Source organism: Lipomyces tetrasporus (assembly GCF_029532465.1).
Source record: "Lipomyces tetrasporus strain NRRL Y-64009 chromosome Unknown POJ06scaffold_7, whole genome shotgun sequence".
Lineage (NCBI taxonomy): Eukaryota > Fungi > Ascomycota > Lipomycetes > Lipomycetales > Lipomycetaceae > Lipomyces > Lipomyces tetrasporus.
The window spans coordinates 495,008-513,774 of NW_026611602.1; the positions used below are offsets into that span (position 1 = coordinate 495,008).

The following is an 18,767-nucleotide window of genomic DNA, read 5'->3' on the forward strand; positions in this document are numbered from 1 at the left end:
ACTGACTGATGCACGTCGACTAAGTATACCAAAGCTTCGGAGGCAGAAACGTAAAGGCACAACTATTCAATATATATGTTAATTGTAAAAGCTCAGGGTTACCTGTACGCCAATTACCTGGGCGAGGCACGATGACAGAAGGGGATCCACTTATAGCATAGCATTAATGAGTTCAGAACGAGCTCCTGCCTTGGCCTCTAATTGTGAGTGGCCAGCTATTTAAAGTGGGAGAGTCAGCTATAGTAATATGTCGAACTTTTCCAACCGATGCGGGTACAGTTGCGTACAGCCGCGCTGCTAACTGTTCTACGGTACCTCCAACCTCAACTATTAGCCTCGCTGTAAACAAACACTCCCCTCTGGACTATTCTATCCACTCCACTTTCCGCCCTTCATATTATCTGAATACAGTCGCAAAATAGCTAGCGCTATCACCCTGCAAATCAGGTGCTTCAGTGCCGCCCGGCTTGTCTCCCCCCCAGAGCCTAACAGAACGGCACCTTAGTCTCCTCGCTGTTTTCAACCCAGAATCACCGCCCAGTCCGCCGGCCGCGCCTTAACATGGCGTTCCTCTTCTCGCGTTCGAGCCGTCAGAAATCGCCTCAGGAATTGGCACGATCATTAAAGGATTCACTTCAACGACTTGAACATGTTAATGAGAAGAAAAAGGTCTGTCGCTGATTGTTCTCTCTTGATCTTGACATTTCGTCGCCGAAGACGTCGTCGTCATGATGTTAACTGGCGAACAGGTCTTGGAAGACATATCACGGACAGACGGACAAATTAAAATCGTCCTTCACGGCGATGGCAATTCAGACCCCTCGCCGGACAGCATAGCGCTAATTGCCCAAGAAGCCTACTCGATCGATCTACTCTACTACATCATACACAGCCTTCCGCGGCTAGATTTTGAACTACGGAAAGAGTCCACCAATATCTTCACTACACTGCTTCAGCGGCAAATTGGCCAACGCTTCCCAACTGTCGAGCATCTCAACACTCGGGAAAAGGTTATAGAGCTGCTGGTTAAAGGGTAATTAATACAAATTCAATCTTGGAAGCCACTTTCGTGGTCCAAGCTAACCATGTAACAGATATGAACAGCCTGATATTTCACTAAATTGCGGTCAAATGCTTCGGGAGAGCATCAAGCATGAACAATTGGCAAAAATAGTATTGTCCAGTAGTCTCTTCTGGAATTTCTTCGACTTCGTCCAGCTGCCAGCTTTCGAGACCGCTAGCGACGCTTTCTCCACTTTAAAGGTATTTGCCAATATTCTTCATCACTCAATGAATCAGCAGGATTTGCGGAGCTTTCATTTCTTTCCTTTAACATGTTGCATACCTTCTCACACTTGCACAGGATTTGCTCACGCGCCACAAAGCTCTGGCGCTCGAACTGCTCACTAGAAACACTGAAAAATTCTTTGAAAAGTTTAATGGTTTATTGGTTTCATCGAACTACGTTACAAAGCGGCAATCGATCAAGCTACTAGGTGAAATATTACTGGACAGAACGAATTACGTTATTATGACAGCCTATATAGACTCCCCAGAGCACCTGAAACTCATTATGAATATGTTGCGCGACAAGAGCAAGAATATTCAGTACGAGTCCTTCCACGTATTCAAGGTTGGTAATATAAGTGAAGTTTTCCAACGTATAGAGTGAGCTGACACGGTCTAGGTCTTTGTGGCTAATCCGAATAAATCAAAACCTGTTCTGGATATTTTAGTTAAAAACCAGGACAAGCTGCTAGTATTTCTTCCAGAGTTTCATAGTGATAGAACAAGTGCGTGGCTACAATATTTGGTTTCCGAATCGCAGCTAACTAGGTATAAAGATGATGAGCAGTTTAACGACGAAAAGCAGTTTCTGATAAGGCAAATCGCTGATCTGAAGCCAGATCCTCTACGGAGTTGACTAGTCGTTGTCCAAAGCAGAACCGGCCTCTTGACGGTTCTCACATTGTCAATATCAAATATCTTGACCCACGTGACTTAGTCCGTCTTGTAGAGGTACCAGATGGACAGTTCATATCACTAAGTAAGATTCACAATCACACCAACTACGATTTAGTGGCCAGCAAGAGTTTGTTTAATGACGAATGCCGGTTATATGTAGTTATGACGCCTTCGATAATCTATGCCATTTTATGTTTACGCTACTCTTTCAGGACCTGTTCTTCTCTTCCTTGTAGAGCTCATGCTTGTTTGCAGTCCTTGCATTACACGTTTTGGCGCTTAGATGTATAATTATATTTTAGCAAACAGTAAGTTATATGAGCGGACCGAGGGCTCCAGGAGGGTAATGATGGTCGAATAGGCACTCTCTCATATCACGGATCGACAATAGGGTTCGGGCCTGACTGGCAGATACCGTACTAAACCCTGTTATTCTGTGAGCGGATCGTCTAGGGCTCATGTCTGATGAACACAGCAGACTGTACTGCCATACACGTACCAATATCGAGATCTGGATGTGAAAAATCTATGTAGTTGAGGGTGTTCTCTACTGCAATGATTCCGGATTTAAAGCTGGATCGGCATATGCCGTCATCTTTCTATTCGGGTCTACAATGGTCGCCAGACGGCAGGCTGGCGGTGACCTGTACAAAGAACTTGGCCGGAAGTACATCAATACTATCCGGATTCGAGTTGCTTACCCCTGTGGTAGCGAAGAAATGGTGCATGCAGGACAACAGCGATCCGAAAAGTGGAGAGATGAAAGGTGTAAGGCTTGAATATCACAGCGTGGCGTCTTGGGCTGAAGGTATCAGGTCACGATCAAAGCGATGGAAGAATTGTGTTCGCGATGGTATACATTTAGATCAACTGCCGTGGCACCACATATAGCTAAATACCTTAGGCGCATCGAATAGTACGGAATCTAATGCAGATGGAACTGCCGATGTCGCAATTACCGACATGGTCTGGTCGCCGTTGTGGACTTCTAGTTCCGGTGGATGCTTGCTTTTGGTACTCACATCGTCGCTGGACGCAATTATATTTCTTCCTCCTGAGAACGAAGCAGACATGTCTAGGAGACCTTGGCGAATCGGATGGATACTGAGTAACATTGTTGGCGAGATTGAAGGTGTGCCTCCTTGTGATGACGATGACGCCGAATTTGGTACGCCTGTGGGCAGCAAGAAGGTTTTGGAGAGATTGCGGATTCATTGTATGTCGAGTGTATTATATTGGATGACAGATTGCTAATAGAATAGCGATTGCGTGGTCTGCAGCTATTGGGGGACTTGATGTGCACCATCGGGCGATGTCTATACTGGCAACAGGAAATGAACACGGCGAAGTCTATCTCTGGAGGTAAATATTGACCATCTGGGCTGCATATGGATTCATCATGGGATCATTAACTGTGTAAACGGCAGGGTACAAGAAGGCTCGCCTCCAGAGATATTAGGTAGTACAGCTGTGTCAAACGATTGGATCACTGGCCTAAAGTTTGCTCCGTGTGTTAAATCTGTGACGCAACCAGACTCGGTAACAATCTATTTGGCAGTAGCTACTTCGGGCAACGAGTTGTATATACTACCTATTCATACTACACCTAGCACGCTGTTGGCTGTAAGATTTGGTCTTTCACACTTCGCATCGAGTGGACCAACGTCGTTTAGTAATATCACATGGTATCCTTATCCGGATAACACACTACTATGCGTTGCTGTCCGCCCTCGGAGAGTAGTGCTTTTATCAGTACAGCCCGACAAAAATACAGTCACTACAACATTGCGTTCCACATCCATTTCTGTGCCAGTTGTCGGCGTGTTGTTCCAATCGTCCAATCCCACACGTACGCAAATTTCAATTCTATCGATGCTGGGCGACGTCGCTACCATTGACTACTCTATCGACGACACTAATCCTCCATCTGACATCTTGTCTTCACGGCTGACCAAACTACTGGAAACGCGAGCTAGAGCATATCTTGCGATCCAAGATCCAATAGACCACATTAGCACTACAGACACACGGGTTTTAGGGCTGTCAACAGACTTTTTCCAAAATGCGACAATTATGTACACCATCGCCCCAGGCAAGCAACTGCGCTATCCAATTACCTCGCAACAATGGAGTAGACTGGCATTGGTGAACACAGCTCCCAACACAGCTCCCGGTGATATATTTTGGGAAATAGTCGAAGCAAAGATAAAGACTGGTTGTACGGTATCACCTCGTGCGTTGTTCTGGGGAGCTAAGATCGTGGCTTCGACCCAATCCGGAGAGAGAGAGGAAGAATGGGTACGACAAGCACTTGCTATCGTGCAAAATAAAGTTGTTTCTGAATCCAGCACTGGTTATCCTGCTGATTTGCAGACCGTGATGTTTTCATCTGAGTCGAGCTTTTGGAGACGCGTTTTGACTTGCTTGTATGATTGGGCTCTATCGTTTGGCAATGCTGAGGATCTCAAGCCTGCGGCGGTAGACAATATTCGCCAAATTCGAATCACACTTGCTGTAGTTATTCTCAAGCAATTCCTGTCTATTAGAGAATTACGCACGGATCCAGCGTCAGTGCGAGTTGTGTACCAGTACGCGCGATATCTTGCATACTTCTCGTCGACGTGTGGTACCACTGACCAAGAGCGACTCGAATTGGTTCTTCGCGTCCTCCGCCGAATACAAGCGGAGGGATATTCGGTACAAGATGAGATTAGTGATCTCCAAAAGGAAGAAACTCAGATAATGATGGATATTGGTATATCCGGAGTTGTATCAGACACAGACGACGATGGGGCTATCAATGAAGGACCTCAAGAGTATGGTACAGAGGCAAAATGCGTGGCCTGCGGAAGCTTAGTCGAACTTAACTTTGACAACGACATCGACTTAAGGGCTGTTTGTTGCAGCAGCGAGCACATGTGGCGTAAGCGATGTCACATTAGCCTTACGAATGAATGCTAACGGATCGCAGAAACATGCTCGTTAACTCTATTGCCGTTAATGGATCTCCATCAACGCCGCTGTAACTTATGTAGCAGAACATATGTGTGTAAAAGCTACCTGTCATCGAGCATGGATACACTGATAAGTCGTATCATACACGACAGCGACGTATGTGTGTTTTGTGGGGAAACCCTATACGTTATGTAATGTAGGAAGGGTCGATATATATGATTGGAGGAATGTATAACAGGGATCGGTACTGATAAGTCTCCTAAACAATACAGTGCAGCATACTAAAAGCCAGAATTGGGTGATAACCTCGGGAATACAGCAAATCGACCACCGGATGTGATCCATAACAGGCCATAGCTAAGCGCACAGAACTGTCAGATATTGCAAGCACAAACATCGAAAAAGAAAAATGCAACCGGCAAACCAGATATAACTACTATACATATCAACTTTCTGTGACACGAAAGAACAATGTTAAATCGGGTTCAGTCTTGTCTTGTTTTGTGCAACAGGGCAATCATTTAGCGCCCATTGTGTCTTCATAGAAATGAAAGCAGTAGTCAATGCAACAATCGGATCAATCAGAGTGTCGTCAATTAACAGCTCGTAATTCAATTGATGCCTTCGCAGCGGCTTTGCTTGCCCTACGACTTGTCTGACCTCATTCTCCTTCCCGCCGTAATTAATCACGCGTTCTAATCTACGCGTATTAGTTGCCCAGTGGTATGGAGCACCATCGTTTGTGTAAAACACATTGTAATTGTCAAAAATGGTGCTCTTCCGTCTAATCTTTCGACGACCCAACTCGTCAGCTGGTCGACCGTAATGATAATCGATCGAATGGCCTCGATGGTTTGGACCCCACCATGCAGCAGATTTTCTGAACCGTATGGTGGCCAGGAGCTCCCGCTGGGGATAAGAATACATCATCCATACCCCTTTCTTATACCGTTCAAAAGTATATAGCAAGGCGTCGTCGCCAGAAAGTACATTGTGGACATGTTCCCGCTGCCACCACATGCGCACCTGCGCACGCCTACGCCTGATCTTCGGTTTCTGATGTCTGACGTGCAAATGTGGTCTAAAAATTGAAAACTGAGTATGAAGATTATGAAGATGCTGGTGCCAGACATAAACATGCCTTGAGCCTAACAACCGCGGTCGCTGTGGAACTACCTGGCTGTTGGGGATAGGTTCTGGAGGAGCCTCTTGCAGTCTTTGCTCCTCTTCGGGACTGTCTGGCGGACGTTCGAGGTTAGTGGGAATGCGAACCATTTGCATTGAACGAACGATGTAGTAGGCTTTCGCGCGGGATAGGTCCAAATCATGACGCTTTGGTGGGCGCGAGCGTCTGTCTTTGATAGTGTTGAAAAGCCTTGATACGGAAGCGACCACTGAGACACCCGAGCCAGCTAAGGATAAGCCGGCTTCGAGAGAGCCGATATCAAGCGGGACAGATGCCAACAGACCACCGACGGCGGCTGCGGAGGACACTAATGCCATTTGCTGGCAACCTAACGCTGGTTTAATTCGCTTGTGAATAATTCGACAAGGCGGGAGTCGATAGCAGTTGCTAACGCGTCGGGCGGGACGTTAGTAAGGGCCACTCAGAGCTGGAGCGCAGAAGACCGCAAGACGTAGACGGCAGTGTCTGATATTATTTTCGATCGGGCTGAAAAAAACTTTGACCCGGCGTTGGGCCCCGGCCCTGTCGAGCCGTCGGCGCGCCGCAGCCATCGGCTATCCATACTGACCAAAAAAGTTCGTGGTCTTCGAGGGTAGCGCGTAAATTTTATTCGGGCTCTCGGGCTGCTCTATTCTTCTTCCTGTTACAGAGTCCGGTTCTCCAATTTAATCGACGTCTCCAATGCCAATCATCGCCATAGATCAAGTCCAATTCGACGCCCAGGTGCGGTCGCGATACTCAGGTTAGTCTTCTGATCTGGAATTGAATAACGCTTCGAATGCCTGCACTTTAGGATCTGCTTAATTCTCACACTTGCTCTATCTAGATGTTATCGGTTCGAAGCTAGGAGGAAAGGTCATCTCATGTTCTGATGAGTTCTTCGCTGAGGCTTCGAATCTGTTGGCCCCTAAGCCTCCAATTCGCGATAAGGGCAGATACACATACAATGGTGCCTGGTACGATGGGTATGTACCCTGGGCCTTCGTTGAGCAGGCTTGGAATGAACTGACCGTAGCTGTGCAGATGGGAGACTCGAAGGCACAACCCCGGGCCTGCTGACTGGGTAATCATCAAGCTTGGCGTCGCTTCTGCCAGGATCATTGGCTGTGAAATCGATACTGCCTTCTTTGACGGCAACCAAGCTCCTGCGATCGATGTCGAGGGTGCGTTCGTTCCAGATGATGGAGTTCCAGATGCCAATACTAAGGTAGAAAATTTGTATTAGGATTTCAAGTTCAATGCTCTAACTATGCATTAGTGGTCTGTTATTATCGACAAGACTCCATGTGGTCCATCGCAACGCCAGTTCTTCGTTCGGGCAGATGGCTTAACGGAAGATTTCTACAACTATGTCCGGCTAAACATGTACCCAGATGGGGGTATCGCCAGATTTAGACTGTACGGTACGCCGGTCCCTGTCTTCCCAACTGTTCTCTCGACTGTTATTGACCTCGCGCATGTATCCTCTGGAGGTGTCGCGATAGCCTGCTCTGACGAACACTTTGGTACCATCGATAACCTCCTGCTTCCCGGCAGAGGTGTCGATATGGGTGACGGATGGGAAACTACTCGGTCGCGTCGTCCTGGGCACGAAGACTGGGTCATTGTTCGTCTCGGTGCCCGGGGTATAATCGAAAAGGTTGTCGTGGACACCGCTTTTTTCAGGGGCAACTTCCCAGACAAGATCCGAGTTGAAGCCGTTGACGCCTCAAGCGATGCCAATGCTCTGAGTTCTGAGACCAAGTGGAAGGTGATCGTCGCGGACCAGAAAGCCAAGCCTGACTTTGAGCACGAGTATCGTGTCAGCGATGGAGTTTTGACTGGTGTTGACGAGCCGGTCACGTATGTCAAGCTCAGCATGATTCCTGATGGTGGCATCAAGCGGCTTCGAATTTTCGCGAGACGGGTGTTGTAAGCTATTAATGCAAGATATAGCTAGTGGCATGAAATTTGGATGATAGGATAAGGAGGCGCATCTTAATGATTTGAGATGTAGCACTTAAATAATTGTAATCTAGAACCGCAAGCATGCGCTAATGAGAAAGCAACTTTCTATTTATACAAATGATATATGCTAATTCCAAACTGAAGCCTAACGCCGAGTCGATGAAAAATGTGATGTACAAGTTGCTTCTTATTCCTCGTCGTCGTTTCCATCGTCTTCATCGATTTCTACTGCTTGAACATTGCCGAAAAAGTCAGTTATATGGACTTCTGACATGTTACGGTCATATAAATCCGTACGGACACCAGCATTAGAGTGAATCTTATCCGGATCATAAGAGTCGAACAGGTCCTTCATCGTGAGCTCGGATCCCTTATCAACCTTCTCCAAAAATTCAAGGTTATAGTACGTGAATCTGTCAATAACAGCCACGCCCACATCGCTATCAGCATGATGTGAGTAGGATGACTCATCGAGCTCAGATGATCCAACAGCAAGGATATTGGGCGAGTAGAATTTTGAGTACATTGTGTTTGCCTGGCAAGTGTCAATCATGAAAAAAATCTCATGATACCTCTTCGTTTCCCACATCTGGGCGAACGCGTCCGCGATATCAAATGCCGAGACTTCTTCCGCATCCTGGAACTTTAGGAACTCATTGCCTCCATGGCCAGTGAGGTAGATGAAGATATTCGAATTTTCGTCAGTGAGAAGTCGTTTAGAGCGAGGAGTCATCGTGCGGTCAACTTTATCCGTCAAGACGCGTAAAAATGTGTCGACTGTTACTTCGTAGCCACGGTAGTCGACTTCGATATTGTTGGAATACAAATCCAGTGCGCGATCAGCATTATTGTACACTGTGCCTGGAAACGCATTACGAGGATTGCAGGCAACGTCATCCGCCAGCATCAATATGATTTGCGAGTCTGGAATTCCAAGGCGTTTTACTGTTCGATACATACTGAGTGCGTTCGCCAGATGGCGGTAGTTGAACCAGAATCTCGAGGTCGAAACAAGGACGGCTGCTGATAGTGAGTTACGTCTCCACAAGGAACAAGTAATTTGCGCAATACAATGACCCACCCCAATTATTTGTGTGCTTTCCTATAGCCTCACTTTGTTTCGCACCTCGTTGATCAGATAGAAACCGCTGGACTCTTTCAATGTCGAACACCGTCTCGTTATGAGCATCTACTCCCTTCAAAGCAAGCGCTAAACATGTGGCAAATGCTAGTAATAGTAGTCTTAAGAGTTTACTCATTTTCACCCAACTGTTAGCACAAGCTTCTCAGGTTGTGACTATGAACCGAATGGCTGTGGTAAGTAGGTCCGTCTTGATTTGAAATCAGATCAGAACACGTGTATATAACCTAACCCGATAAGTCCAATTTCTGGGACCTCACACTTCGTATCCCAGCACATTTGCGAACCGTATATACAACCTGCTAACAGTTTGGTTGCAAAAAAATATTTAAAATTGGGTGGCACTTCGCAACACCTTTCTATTAGTTGATGAGAGACCCACGCGATGCTGACAACATGTATATACAACTAGCACCACCCCAAAATAAAGTATTGATCCATTTCCAAAAGCACACAAATCATCGCCCACCAATCCTAATATTCCTTGATCCCACTGAATCTAAACCGAACCTGTAACAATAAATATGAGACCAACAACAGCTTCCTCTATGTACACCAAAAAAATGCCACCCCGTATTAGTAAGTAAGGACCAGAGTACATGTTTAACGAGCCACACTCATACACTACCACCTGAGCGTTTTCCACCGCCTCCTACCAATCCGGCCATTTCCAACAAGGCTCGCGATTCCTCGATATCTTTTGACAGATTCACATTCTTCCGAAGTAGCGCTTCCTTTTCTTCCCATGCCCAAAGCCTAGCTTGCTCTCGCAACACCTCGTCTGCTCCACAGCCCCAGACCTCTAATTCCGTAATCGCAAATCGATCTTCGAAGTCGACATGTTCACGGATCTGACTCGATCTAAATGTCTCTGACCCGACGTGCCTAAATACTCCGAACTCGAGAGCATGGTCTAAAGTTAGCGACAAATCACCGAATGCATACTGAGGAGCACCATGGTTCTGATGGGAATGTTGCTTTGGCGGCAAGTTCCCGAATCCTAAACCAAGGCTCTTCGAGAAGTACACGTAATTTCCGTTATATCCACTTGATCGAAACACATCCTGAACTGGCTCTAGCTGGAAAAGGGCCGTAGAGTTATCGCCGAAACATTCTTTGTGCGAAATCTTCCAAGATGTATTAACAACGGCGCCATACGTTACTTTGCCATTGTGTTTGATGACCTGGCCACTACTGTTGCCATATCGAACAGGCGGTAGCAGATCGGAGAATGCGCGTTCTCTTGCGCCTTTTGGCTCCGGAGCTAGGATATAGCCGGATATAAGGACAATCGTAGGTGCGTTCCATTTGAATACTTTCTGCTCAAAAGAACCCATGCTAAAACCGGCCTCTGATCCCACATAAAGCTTCTTGAGGCCACCGTACAAATGAAAACTATTAGTATCCATAAATGTAGCCAAGTGCGATATCATAGTGGCATTCATCAGTTTCGTAGGCTCGGGCAACTTAGAGGGAGCCAGAATAATTGTACTTGCTCCCTCTTCATTCCGTTCTTCTAGACCATCGTGATCTTTTGGTGATGCAAATGGGTGGTCTATAGGTGGTGACCCTACCACTGCTGGCATTGCAATCGATGAAATCTGTGGAGCTGTTGGTGAGCTGGGCGCAATACGCTGATTGAATAAAAAATGTTCGAACAGAACAGCCAGCCCGTCAAATGCGAATGGCTACGATCGCGTTAGGTAATGCTTCATCTAAAGATAAATACGACACCCACCATGACCGATTTTACAACAGTGAAGAAGCGGGAGTAGCTAATCCCGGTCTCAAGGACAGCGTTATGCTCCGTTGGATTACCCACCGCCCAGCTCGAATCAAACGATCGGGTCATGCTCTTCGCAACGGACCTATATCTTCCAATAGCCGGCTCCGCGAAATGATCTCTGTATGTCGAAATGGGCTCTTGAGGCTGCAATGGCCCAATTGCAAGAAGGAGCTGAAAGATGTGATACAGTGACGTGGGTGAGATCCGTAATAACTCGATATCAATATTATCGTACGATTTGATCAGATCCAAATCATACCAAGTCGATACATTTTCGAGGTCAATATTAAGGAATTCTTCATCAATGTCTGTGTCCGACGACCCAGCAGATGCTGCTGAGCTAGAGGCGCTGCTGGACGAATTTGTGAGGTTAGCCAACGCCGTGAACTTTTTCTCCCAGAATCCCATTTTCTCATCGTCACAACCCCTCCTGGTTGTCTCAGGCGATTTGTTCAACTTCTCGGACATTGGTTCTTCCTCCTGACTGGATCTAGACGCTTTCTTCTCTTTGAACTCTTTGTCCTCTGCTAGCACTTCTTCATAGTAGGCTATTGCGCAGAACAAGAGCTTCAAGAAGTCGTAATCGCCTGTCAGGATGCTTTTGTATCGACCGGTGAACAAAACGACAATTTTTACCATGTTCTCAAATGTAAGAGTTGTCGGTGCGACTTGAGAAAACGTGAGCGGTGGATGGCGAGGACGAAGAAAGGGAAACGCGCACAAGTAATGCACCATGGCGTAGAGTATTCTCCCGGATTCAGCTGTGGACTCAGGTATCTCCAGAAATTTGACACTAAATTGTAAGTAAATGACAGGTCGTATGAAAGCTGCGATCCTCTTACAAGTCTTGCTCAGTCCAGTAGTACACTCCATGGTAGACTTTGCCATGCCGCCGGAACACATCCTGTCCGATAGTTAATGGAAACTCGACAAGCGAGATACATAACAACTAGTACCTTAAATGCCCACAGTTCAATACCAGAAAACTGAGATCCACATTTAGTCGCAAATTTGTGCGAAATCTCCTGAGGAGTGAACCTCTTCGCCTCACTTTGACCACTTTGCAACTGACCCATATCTATCAACTATCTATTTTCTATCAGAGGGCCAGTTGCGCGACACTATTTAATATAACTTCATCAGCATTCGCTCACTCTGCTACTATCGCTTTGTCAATTAAATAACGTACGTTATATTCGTTGCAGAGGCTGATTTCCGTGAATGTTCCGAGGTAACTCGTTGGACATTATCACCGATATGAGTAGACAGTTATGCACGCAGGAAACGATTATCATATCAAGTCCGTGTGTACAGTACCTAAACCTTATTTTTGGCCGGGTAACGATCTCAGCCGCACCAAAGTTCTGGCCATGCGCTAGTCATGACAAACGTCAACCACTGCAACGCAGTGCTGACATCCAGTCAATCCTCGATCTTCCAGCCTATGCAGAGACATTGTTTGAATAGACCAAATTGTCGTTAGCATATATTCTATAAGGTGGTTTGTCGTCGAGGAGGCGTTATAATTTCTATTGCTACTGTCAACACCTCGGTATCCGCTTATCGCAAGTTCATTCTGATCCGTAACGCATCCAACGATTCATCACCATGGCAAGCGCAGAGTTAGCATTGGTCAACAAGGTTGAGATGAGAATTGCTTTAGCAGATACGGATGAGAAATTAGAAGCGCTTCTGAAAGTGTATCTAGCGCCCTTATTACTGAAACTTGCATCCCCGCATGAAGTGGTTCGCAATAAAGTGGTCTCGATATGTAATCATATCAACACGCGTATTAAGTCTAAGTAAGTACTGGGCTGTTTCGAAAACATTACTCCGATATGCTAACTCTGGGTAATAGTGCAATTTCGTTACCAACAGAGACTTTACTTGTACAGTTCAGAAATCCAAAGGTCGAGTGGGACAGCATTCTGATGCGCAACTTCTGTCTTATGTACATACAAATAGCAGTCGATCGAATAACTCGAGAGGTGGGTTGGTCAGCCACCTTAAGCAAATGCTCTAATCCTAAGTTGTGTAGCAACAAAATGATATTCTACCTCAAGTGATCCAAGGTATCTCCACTTATGAGCGACAGTTTCAAAAGTCACTGTTCGCCATTGTGTTGAAGCTGCTACCGCAGTGGAATTCCCCCGAAAGAGGATCAAGAGAAGAAGATTTACTTCGAGAGAAGCTTGGATTTGACAAAGCCGCACAAGATGCTCAGTTTCTGTCGAAACACTTTACCGCAGTTATGCTATTAAACTTGTCAGTTTTCTCAACGCCAGAGCAAATGACTGCGCTATCCTGTCCTGGGGTTCCACCTTCAGAATTTGAATTTATCACGTCGAATGCCAAGGAGACAATCACGCCAGTCCAACTGTTGCAAATGAAACGCGCCATTCTGAAGTTCGTCCCTGGTGCTTTCACAGATTACGAGAAATTTTGGCCCTGTCTAGTTGGCTCACAGGACAATGCCTCAGAGATTTACAGTTTAGCAGAAGATTTGTTGAGGAAGATAACCATTGACTATGAGCGCGAGGATGTAGTTAGCGGACTGTACGGGCTTTTCCTCGGGCACGAAGGAGCGCCGCCTGTTACCGTGAAGCTCAGAACTCGCATTCTTCAGTTACTATGCAAAAGTAGCCGAGCAGCAAATATGCCAACTCAGATGGTGCAAATGATTGAAACTGGAATATCATCGGACTCCCCTAAGGAGAGGATGGCGGCTATTGAATTTGCTAACTGGACTGCAAAACTCGCGTCTTCCGATGTCCTCGCACCTATTGCCGTTAATATAACGAAGAATCTGCAATCTTGGATCAAAGCTTCAGGATGGCCCACCGCTCGCACAACTAATGTTCAAGAACGAACTCTGCGAGGTTTCGCTTACGAAGCTATCGGATCTTTGGCAAAAAGAGCTCCAGAAATTTTCAGGCACAGTCTTGACGTCATTACATTTTTATTCTCTAGTTTGAAGGATGAACATCCTGAGATGAGAAATTCTGTCCAGGAGTCGCTCAGCACTCTGATTCCAGTCTTAACTCAATTCGATCAGGATACTCTTTCGAAACTTCGAACATTATTGTTAAACCAGATGAATCTTGGTCCGGAGTATCCGAACTGCCAGTATTTGGCACTTAGATATTGCATAGCTGCTCTGCCATTTAGTGACCCTGCGGCAAGATACATATGCATTCAAGGTCTTGACCCAACAAACAGAGCCGATATTGTGGCAGAGGCCAAGAAAGGTATCGTAATAAATGCCATCTGTCGCTAGTATCCCTAGATCTAACCTTTTGCAGGACTGCATCCATATTGGTTTCGTAGGATTCATCGTCCTGAATATAAGTTTAGTGCAGAAGATTTTAATGATGCGGAATATGCCTTTCCAGAATTCTCAGATATGGTATCTTTTTTGATGGACAGCTGGACAGCGAAGTCTGACCGGAGCATTGTCTTAATAAGCCATGACCCGCCGCCTGACCTTATTCCGTCTCTGCAATTTCTACGCCAAATATTATTCATGAAGGCGCTTGAAAGTAATACTAAGATATCGATAATTGATGAAGGATGGGAGCACAAGTTGGATGAGGCGATCGCGCTTGATGATGGTGCTCGCGCAAATGTGCAAGAGCTGCTGGCTCGGTGGTGGAGTGAGGACTCTCCATTGCAGACTTTCATTAAATTTGCATTTAATGGTTTTCTCAGTCAGCGCCCAGGCTTGCTCCCAGCTGGCGAAATTTGGCTTGAATTACTTAGCTTGGGATCGGACGATATTGTGTCGGGGTGGAAATTAGTATCGGCGGTCGGAGTTCCGTTTTTAGAATCACTAATCGTTAGCCATAACTTGGAAATAAGGCTGCTTGCGGCCCATGCCGTCGGTATACTAGGGTCCGCGACGACAGACGACAATGTCAAGGAGCTGGCTCACACCTTCATGCAATTTTCAGCCGATGATGCAGCGGTAGGATACTCATGAGCCATCGACAAGAGAAGAAGCTAACGAGTAATTACTATGCAGAGTTTCCCACAGAAGCATGGATCCATCGTGTCTTTAGGTTACCTATTGTCTCGACTTAATTTGCGGGGTCGACTAGCTACGATTCCTGGACAGTTAATTGGCGACTACTTCCAGATCCTGCTAAAGATTCTGGACAAGCAAGGCGTGTCACCACTGCGCGATGCGTGTATTGCAGCAATTTCACAGCTAGGCGCCTATAAAGTTCTCTCTACATGCTCATCTGATGATATCACTAAGACAGCGGAATTGCTACTTCAGATTGTCAAGCAAACTAGCAGCGAACGAGCTCTGTTGGCATTCGGCAATCTGTCCATTTCTTTACCTGACGCTGAAGCGAGGCTAAAAGCCGCAGATTCAATATATGCCTTACACGAGTCTCAGCAGATTGAATTTTTGTTCTCTAGTGGTGAAGCATTGTCAATAGTGGCCGCAGGATGGGGTTCAATGGCTCTTAGGCGCTCTCTCGATATTCAAGGACTGCAGCCTGATTTTGACAGGTCGGATATTCTGGATGGAGTGCTGGATAAGGTGCTAGAGCTGTGCAAGAGCACAAAACCGTCATTGAAGAGGGTATGCAATTTAGCCAAATTTTGGTGATTTTGTGCGAATTTACTAACTATCGAAGGGTTCTTGTATCTGGCTTCTGAGCTTGTTGCAATTTTGCGGTCACCTTCAGCCGGTATTGAATCGCCTAAAATTGATTCATTTCGCCTTTTTAGGATTTCTTGGTGACAGGGATGGTACTTGACTTCATTGGGGTTTGTTTATATTTGGCAAAAATAACTTTTATCATAGATCTTGTCCAAGAGTCTGCATCGCGAGGACTAACTCTAGTTTACGAAAAGGGAGACTATAATCTTAAGGATGATTTATTGCGAAGTCTTGTTCAGTCGTTCACGTCAGACATTCGAAATCCAGAGACTGCAAGCACGATATCTGCGGAAACTCAACTTTTCGATCCTGGTGTTCTGAATACTGGTGATGGATCTGTCTCTACATACAAAGATGTACGAATATCGCCTTAAGCTCTATTAATACCTGAGCTCTTTTAACGTGCTTTAGATTCTGAGTCTGGCTGCTGAGGCAGGCGATCCTAGTCTTATCTACAAGTTCATGTCACTGGCATCAAGCTCGGCAATATGGTCAACAAGACGAGGTGCAGCGTTTGGTCTGGGTTCTATACTTTCTAAGGCTAGCTTGAATGATATTCTTGCGTCAAATCCGCGCCTTGGAAAGAACTTGGTTCCGAAGTTGTACAGATACCGTTACGATCCAAACCTTGCCGTACAACAGTCTATGAAGGATATCTGGAATGCACTCATTTCCGATTCGTCGGAAGTTATTGATAGTCAATTTGATGACATTCTTGAGGAACTGCTGAAGAGAATTGGTGATAGAGAGTGGCGTGTGAGGCAGGCAAGGTAAAGACTATCATTCTGACGTTCGAAAAGGTTCAGTATTGCTAATGGTTATAGCTGCGCCGCATTGCAAGATCTTTTAGATGGAGCACAATTACAGAAGGTAGTTTAGTTAACTTCGTGTTGTGTAGAAGTTACTGACATATTCTAGTACGAGAGTTCCCTGGAGAGAATCTGGCTGATGAGTTTCCGCGCCTTGGATGATATCAAAGAGAGCGTGAGAGTACAGGCTATTTCGCTGTGCCGAAATCTGGCAAATTCTTTGGTGCGGACTGTGGAGAGCGGAGCTTCGCAACAGCGGGCCACGGCGATGCTGCAAACGCTACTTCCGTTCCTGCTCGGCAACGCCGGACTCCAATCTCAGGCTGCAGAAGTACAAGCCTCCTCATTGGGTACGGACTTTCGATTCGATATAGGATTGTTGTTGCTAATTGATCTCAGACACGCTACTGAAATTAGTGCAGAAAAGCGGTGTTGCTCTCAGGCCGTTCATACCAACTCTCGTAGATGAATTACTGGGGCTTTTGTCAACACTAGAACCACAAGCTATCAATTACATTGCACTCAATGCGGACAAATATGGCCTGACTGGTAATGCGGTAAGTACCGTTGTTTGGGAGTAAATTGTGATACGTGGAGTAAGATTGCGATGTAATGCTGACTGGTACACAGATCGATGCGACCCGTTTGGCGAGTATCCGGAACTCCCCGATGATGGATGCCGTCGACAAATGTATTGACCTGCTGGATGCTGATACAATGACAGAGCTGGTGCCCAAATTGCAGGCAACAATCCGCAAGAGTGTAGGCTTACCCTCGAAAGTCGCTATTAGTCGCGTTCTTGTCACAATGGTGATACGGCATATTGATCTTATACGGCCATATGCGGATCGGTTCTTAAAAGCCATCACTCCACAGCTTTCCGATCGGAATGATACCGTCGCAACATCGTATGCTGCGACTGCCGGGTACTTGTGTCGCGTTGCCACCAATGGAAAGGTACTGGAGTTAGTTGATACCGCTGAAAGGATGTACTTTGAGACTGAGGACGAGCGATCAAGGGTGATCTCTGGTTCAATCATCAACGCCATAAGCAAGCACGCCTCTGATAAGTTTACGGCCCTCGCATCTTCGATATTGCCATTTGTGTACGTAGCCCAACATGATCCCGAGAAAGCAATTAAGAACACGTTTGCGAATGTTTGGACTGACAATACTGGCGGAGTCGGCGCTATCAAACTGTATTTTCCCGAAATACTGAGTCTTGCGTCGTTGCACTTGGAAAGCCGACAGTGGCGCGTTCGGCAGACCGCAGCGTTAAGTGTGGCTGATGCTAGTAATGCCGTCGGTACGTGCTACTCGATTTTCAAGTATGAACACCAGGCACTCTAACGTTTCTGCTTTAGGTCACCAAATCTCGGATACCAGTAGGCTATTCGAGGTTTTGATTAAGGCATCTTCTGGAAGAAGCTGGGTGGGCAAGGAAAAGGTATTAGAGGCCTTGGCCAGTCTGTCGGTGAAGATGAAGGGATACGTTCGCCGAGAAGTAGAGCTAAATGATAAGCTGTTTAAGGTTGGTTTGCTACGTTCCCATGCTCCGGCTAGGACCTGCGGTCCCATTTTGGCATCAATCTAACTAGTTTTCAATTATATAGCTGTTTCTGGCCGAATCGAGACGAAATAACGAGGAATATAGAGTGCATGCGGCGAAGACCCTGGAAAAATTTTGCCGCGAGTTTGATTTACCGGTTCCAGCCGAAGATTAGACTGAGAGTCAGGCTCGGATCATTTTTCTGCCTGCTGAGAGGCATGGTCTCAATTTCAGGTCTGCACGGTTTGCAGTAAGTTATTCCGTTTATGATGAATATTAAGTTGGCATCTTTTGTCATGAAATATAATTTCTTGCGATTTTGCTTTGGCATGGGTGGACAATGGGATAAGAGTTATCGTGTTCTGGTTTCTATACGATATTGTGTAGTAACGGTTGATTGGATGAGTGCAGTGTAACACCATTCTATTAATGGATCCGAATGTTTTATCCGTTTCAAGAGAAGACTTATGCAACTACAGATAATAGCGGACAAAGATCGCATACGAACCGGAGATTGATCGCGGACAGTGAGTCTATAATCGACTCTTATCGACACTGAAATAAAATATCCGGCTGCAAAGGAGCCCTGCAAAACAGGTTCGTTAAGATGGAGTCCTCCGCATGAGTGTTGTCGAAGCCTTGACTTAAAATGCTATACCCGAAAACCTGAACCCTTGCCGCCAAGAACCGGCTATTTTTCTGAGTGCGTAGGAACACCTGGAGTATCTGGGCCAAATTTGAAATTATAATATGAAAA

The 18,767-nt window shown here is 46.0% G+C and overlaps 7 protein-coding genes across 7 annotated transcripts; 4 read left to right on the forward strand and 3 right to left on the reverse strand.

Moving 5' to 3' along the window:
• The first annotated feature begins 305 nt into the window (after positions 1-305).
• On the forward strand, positions 306-2,196 carry POJ06DRAFT_129871 (Mo25-like protein). Its single transcript, XM_056184350.1, has 6 exons — positions 306-669; positions 750-1,033; positions 1,095-1,263; positions 1,364-1,633; positions 1,688-1,793; positions 1,845-2,196. The coding sequence occupies exons 1-6, from the start codon at positions 562-564 to the stop codon at positions 1,922-1,924; spliced, it is 1,017 nt and encodes a 338-aa protein (XP_056042624.1). The 5' UTR covers positions 306-561; the 3' UTR covers positions 1,925-2,196.
• On the forward strand, positions 2,197-5,255 carry POJ06DRAFT_129872 (uncharacterized protein). Its single transcript, XM_056184351.1, has 6 exons — positions 2,197-2,273; positions 2,327-2,818; positions 2,870-3,181; positions 3,228-3,327; positions 3,393-4,888; positions 4,937-5,255. Exons 2-6 carry the CDS (start codon positions 2,521-2,523, stop codon positions 5,113-5,115), a joined length of 2,385 nt encoding a protein of 794 aa, XP_056042625.1. The 5' UTR covers positions 2,197-2,273; positions 2,327-2,520; the 3' UTR covers positions 5,116-5,255.
• POJ06DRAFT_129900 (uncharacterized protein) lies at positions 5,161-6,633 on the reverse strand. The gene has a single exon (XM_056184352.1). The coding sequence runs from the start codon at positions 6,421-6,423 to the stop codon at positions 5,395-5,397; it is 1,029 nt and encodes a 342-aa protein (XP_056042626.1). The 5' UTR covers positions 6,424-6,633; the 3' UTR covers positions 5,161-5,394.
• On the forward strand, positions 6,554-8,177 carry POJ06DRAFT_256215 (galactose-binding domain-like protein). The gene is made up of 4 exons (XM_056187992.1): positions 6,554-6,848; positions 6,933-7,071; positions 7,130-7,313; positions 7,365-8,177. Exons 1-4 carry the CDS (start codon positions 6,788-6,790, stop codon positions 8,019-8,021), a joined length of 1,041 nt encoding a protein of 346 aa, XP_056042627.1. The 5' UTR covers positions 6,554-6,787; the 3' UTR covers positions 8,022-8,177.
• Positions 8,178-9,457, reverse strand: POJ06DRAFT_256218 (peptidase C13 family-domain-containing protein). The gene is made up of 2 exons (XM_056187993.1): positions 9,135-9,457; positions 8,178-9,073 (listed from the first exon to the last, which is right to left on the reverse strand). Exons 1-2 carry the CDS (start codon positions 9,310-9,312, stop codon positions 8,241-8,243), a joined length of 1,011 nt encoding a protein of 336 aa, XP_056042628.1. The 5' UTR covers positions 9,313-9,457; the 3' UTR covers positions 8,178-8,240.
• POJ06DRAFT_256219 (TLD-domain-containing protein) lies at positions 9,458-12,192 on the reverse strand. Its single transcript, XM_056187994.1, has 4 exons — positions 11,937-12,192; positions 11,823-11,884; positions 10,933-11,773; positions 9,458-10,882 (listed from the first exon to the last, which is right to left on the reverse strand). Exons 1-4 carry the CDS (start codon positions 12,054-12,056, stop codon positions 9,812-9,814), a joined length of 2,094 nt encoding a protein of 697 aa, XP_056042629.1. The 5' UTR covers positions 12,057-12,192; the 3' UTR covers positions 9,458-9,811.
• A 191-nt stretch (positions 12,193-12,383) lies between these two features.
• On the forward strand, positions 12,384-18,473 carry POJ06DRAFT_256227 (proteasome stabiliser-domain-containing protein). Its single transcript, XM_056187995.1, has 14 exons — positions 12,384-12,782; positions 12,839-12,968; positions 13,019-14,228; positions 14,283-14,944; positions 15,002-15,571; positions 15,627-15,741; positions 15,797-16,008; positions 16,064-16,422; positions 16,477-16,522; positions 16,571-16,811; positions 16,861-17,018; positions 17,092-17,767; positions 17,826-17,992; positions 18,075-18,473. The coding sequence occupies exons 1-14, from the start codon at positions 12,589-12,591 to the stop codon at positions 18,183-18,185; spliced, it is 4,851 nt and encodes a 1,616-aa protein (XP_056042630.1). The 5' UTR covers positions 12,384-12,588; the 3' UTR covers positions 18,186-18,473.
• The last annotated feature ends 294 nt before the right edge of the window (positions 18,474-18,767 follow it).

Bases quoted from the DNA above. Each gene is read 5' to 3' on its own strand.
- POJ06DRAFT_129871 (XM_056184350.1), top strand. From the start codon at position 562: ATGGCGTTCCTCTTCTCGCGTTCGAGCCGTCAGAAATCGCCTCAGGAA. The intron at 1,634-1,687 runs GTTGGTAATATA...GACACGGTCTAG, and splicing joins AGTCCTTCCACGTATTCAAG to GTCTTTGTGGCTAATCCGAA. The intron at 1,794-1,844 runs GTGCGTGGCTAC...CTAGGTATAAAG, and splicing joins GTTTCATAGTGATAGAACAA to ATGATGAGCAGTTTAACGAC.
- POJ06DRAFT_129872 (XM_056184351.1), top strand. From the start codon at position 2,521: ATGATTCCGGATTTAAAGCTGGATCGGCATATGCCGTCATCTTTCTAT. The intron at 3,182-3,227 runs GTATGTCGAGTG...CTAATAGAATAG, and splicing joins GGAGAGATTGCGGATTCATT to CGATTGCGTGGTCTGCAGCT. The intron at 3,328-3,392 runs GTAAATATTGAC...TGTAAACGGCAG, and splicing joins GGCGAAGTCTATCTCTGGAG to GGTACAAGAAGGCTCGCCTC.
- POJ06DRAFT_129900 (XM_056184352.1), bottom strand. From the start codon at position 6,423: ATGGCATTAGTGTCCTCCGCAGCCGCCGTCGGTGGTCTGTTGGCATCT.
- POJ06DRAFT_256215 (XM_056187992.1), top strand. From the start codon at position 6,788: ATGCCAATCATCGCCATAGATCAAGTCCAATTCGACGCCCAGGTGCGG. The intron at 6,849-6,932 runs GTTAGTCTTCTG...TGCTCTATCTAG, and splicing joins GGTGCGGTCGCGATACTCAG to ATGTTATCGGTTCGAAGCTA. The intron at 7,314-7,364 runs GTAGAAAATTTG...ACTATGCATTAG, and splicing joins TTCCAGATGCCAATACTAAG to TGGTCTGTTATTATCGACAA.
- POJ06DRAFT_256218 (XM_056187993.1), bottom strand. From the start codon at position 9,312: ATGAGTAAACTCTTAAGACTACTATTACTAGCATTTGCCACATGTTTA. The intron at 9,074-9,134 runs GTGGGTCATTGT...CACTATCAGCAG, and splicing joins AAAGCACACAAATAATTGGG to CCGTCCTTGTTTCGACCTCG.
- POJ06DRAFT_256219 (XM_056187994.1), bottom strand. From the start codon at position 12,056: ATGGGTCAGTTGCAAAGTGGTCAAAGTGAGGCGAAGAGGTTCACTCCT. The intron at 11,885-11,936 runs GTACTAGTTGTT...ACTATCGGACAG, and splicing joins TTGAACTGTGGGCATTTAAG to GATGTGTTCCGGCGGCATGG. The intron at 11,774-11,822 runs GTAAGAGGATCG...CTTACAATTTAG, and splicing joins TACTGGACTGAGCAAGACTT to TGTCAAATTTCTGGAGATAC.
- POJ06DRAFT_256227 (XM_056187995.1), top strand. From the start codon at position 12,589: ATGGCAAGCGCAGAGTTAGCATTGGTCAACAAGGTTGAGATGAGAATT. The intron at 15,572-15,626 runs GTATGCAATTTA...TAACTATCGAAG, and splicing joins CAAAACCGTCATTGAAGAGG to GGTTCTTGTATCTGGCTTCT. The intron at 17,768-17,825 runs GTACGTGCTACT...TTTCTGCTTTAG, and splicing joins TGATGCTAGTAATGCCGTCG to GTCACCAAATCTCGGATACC.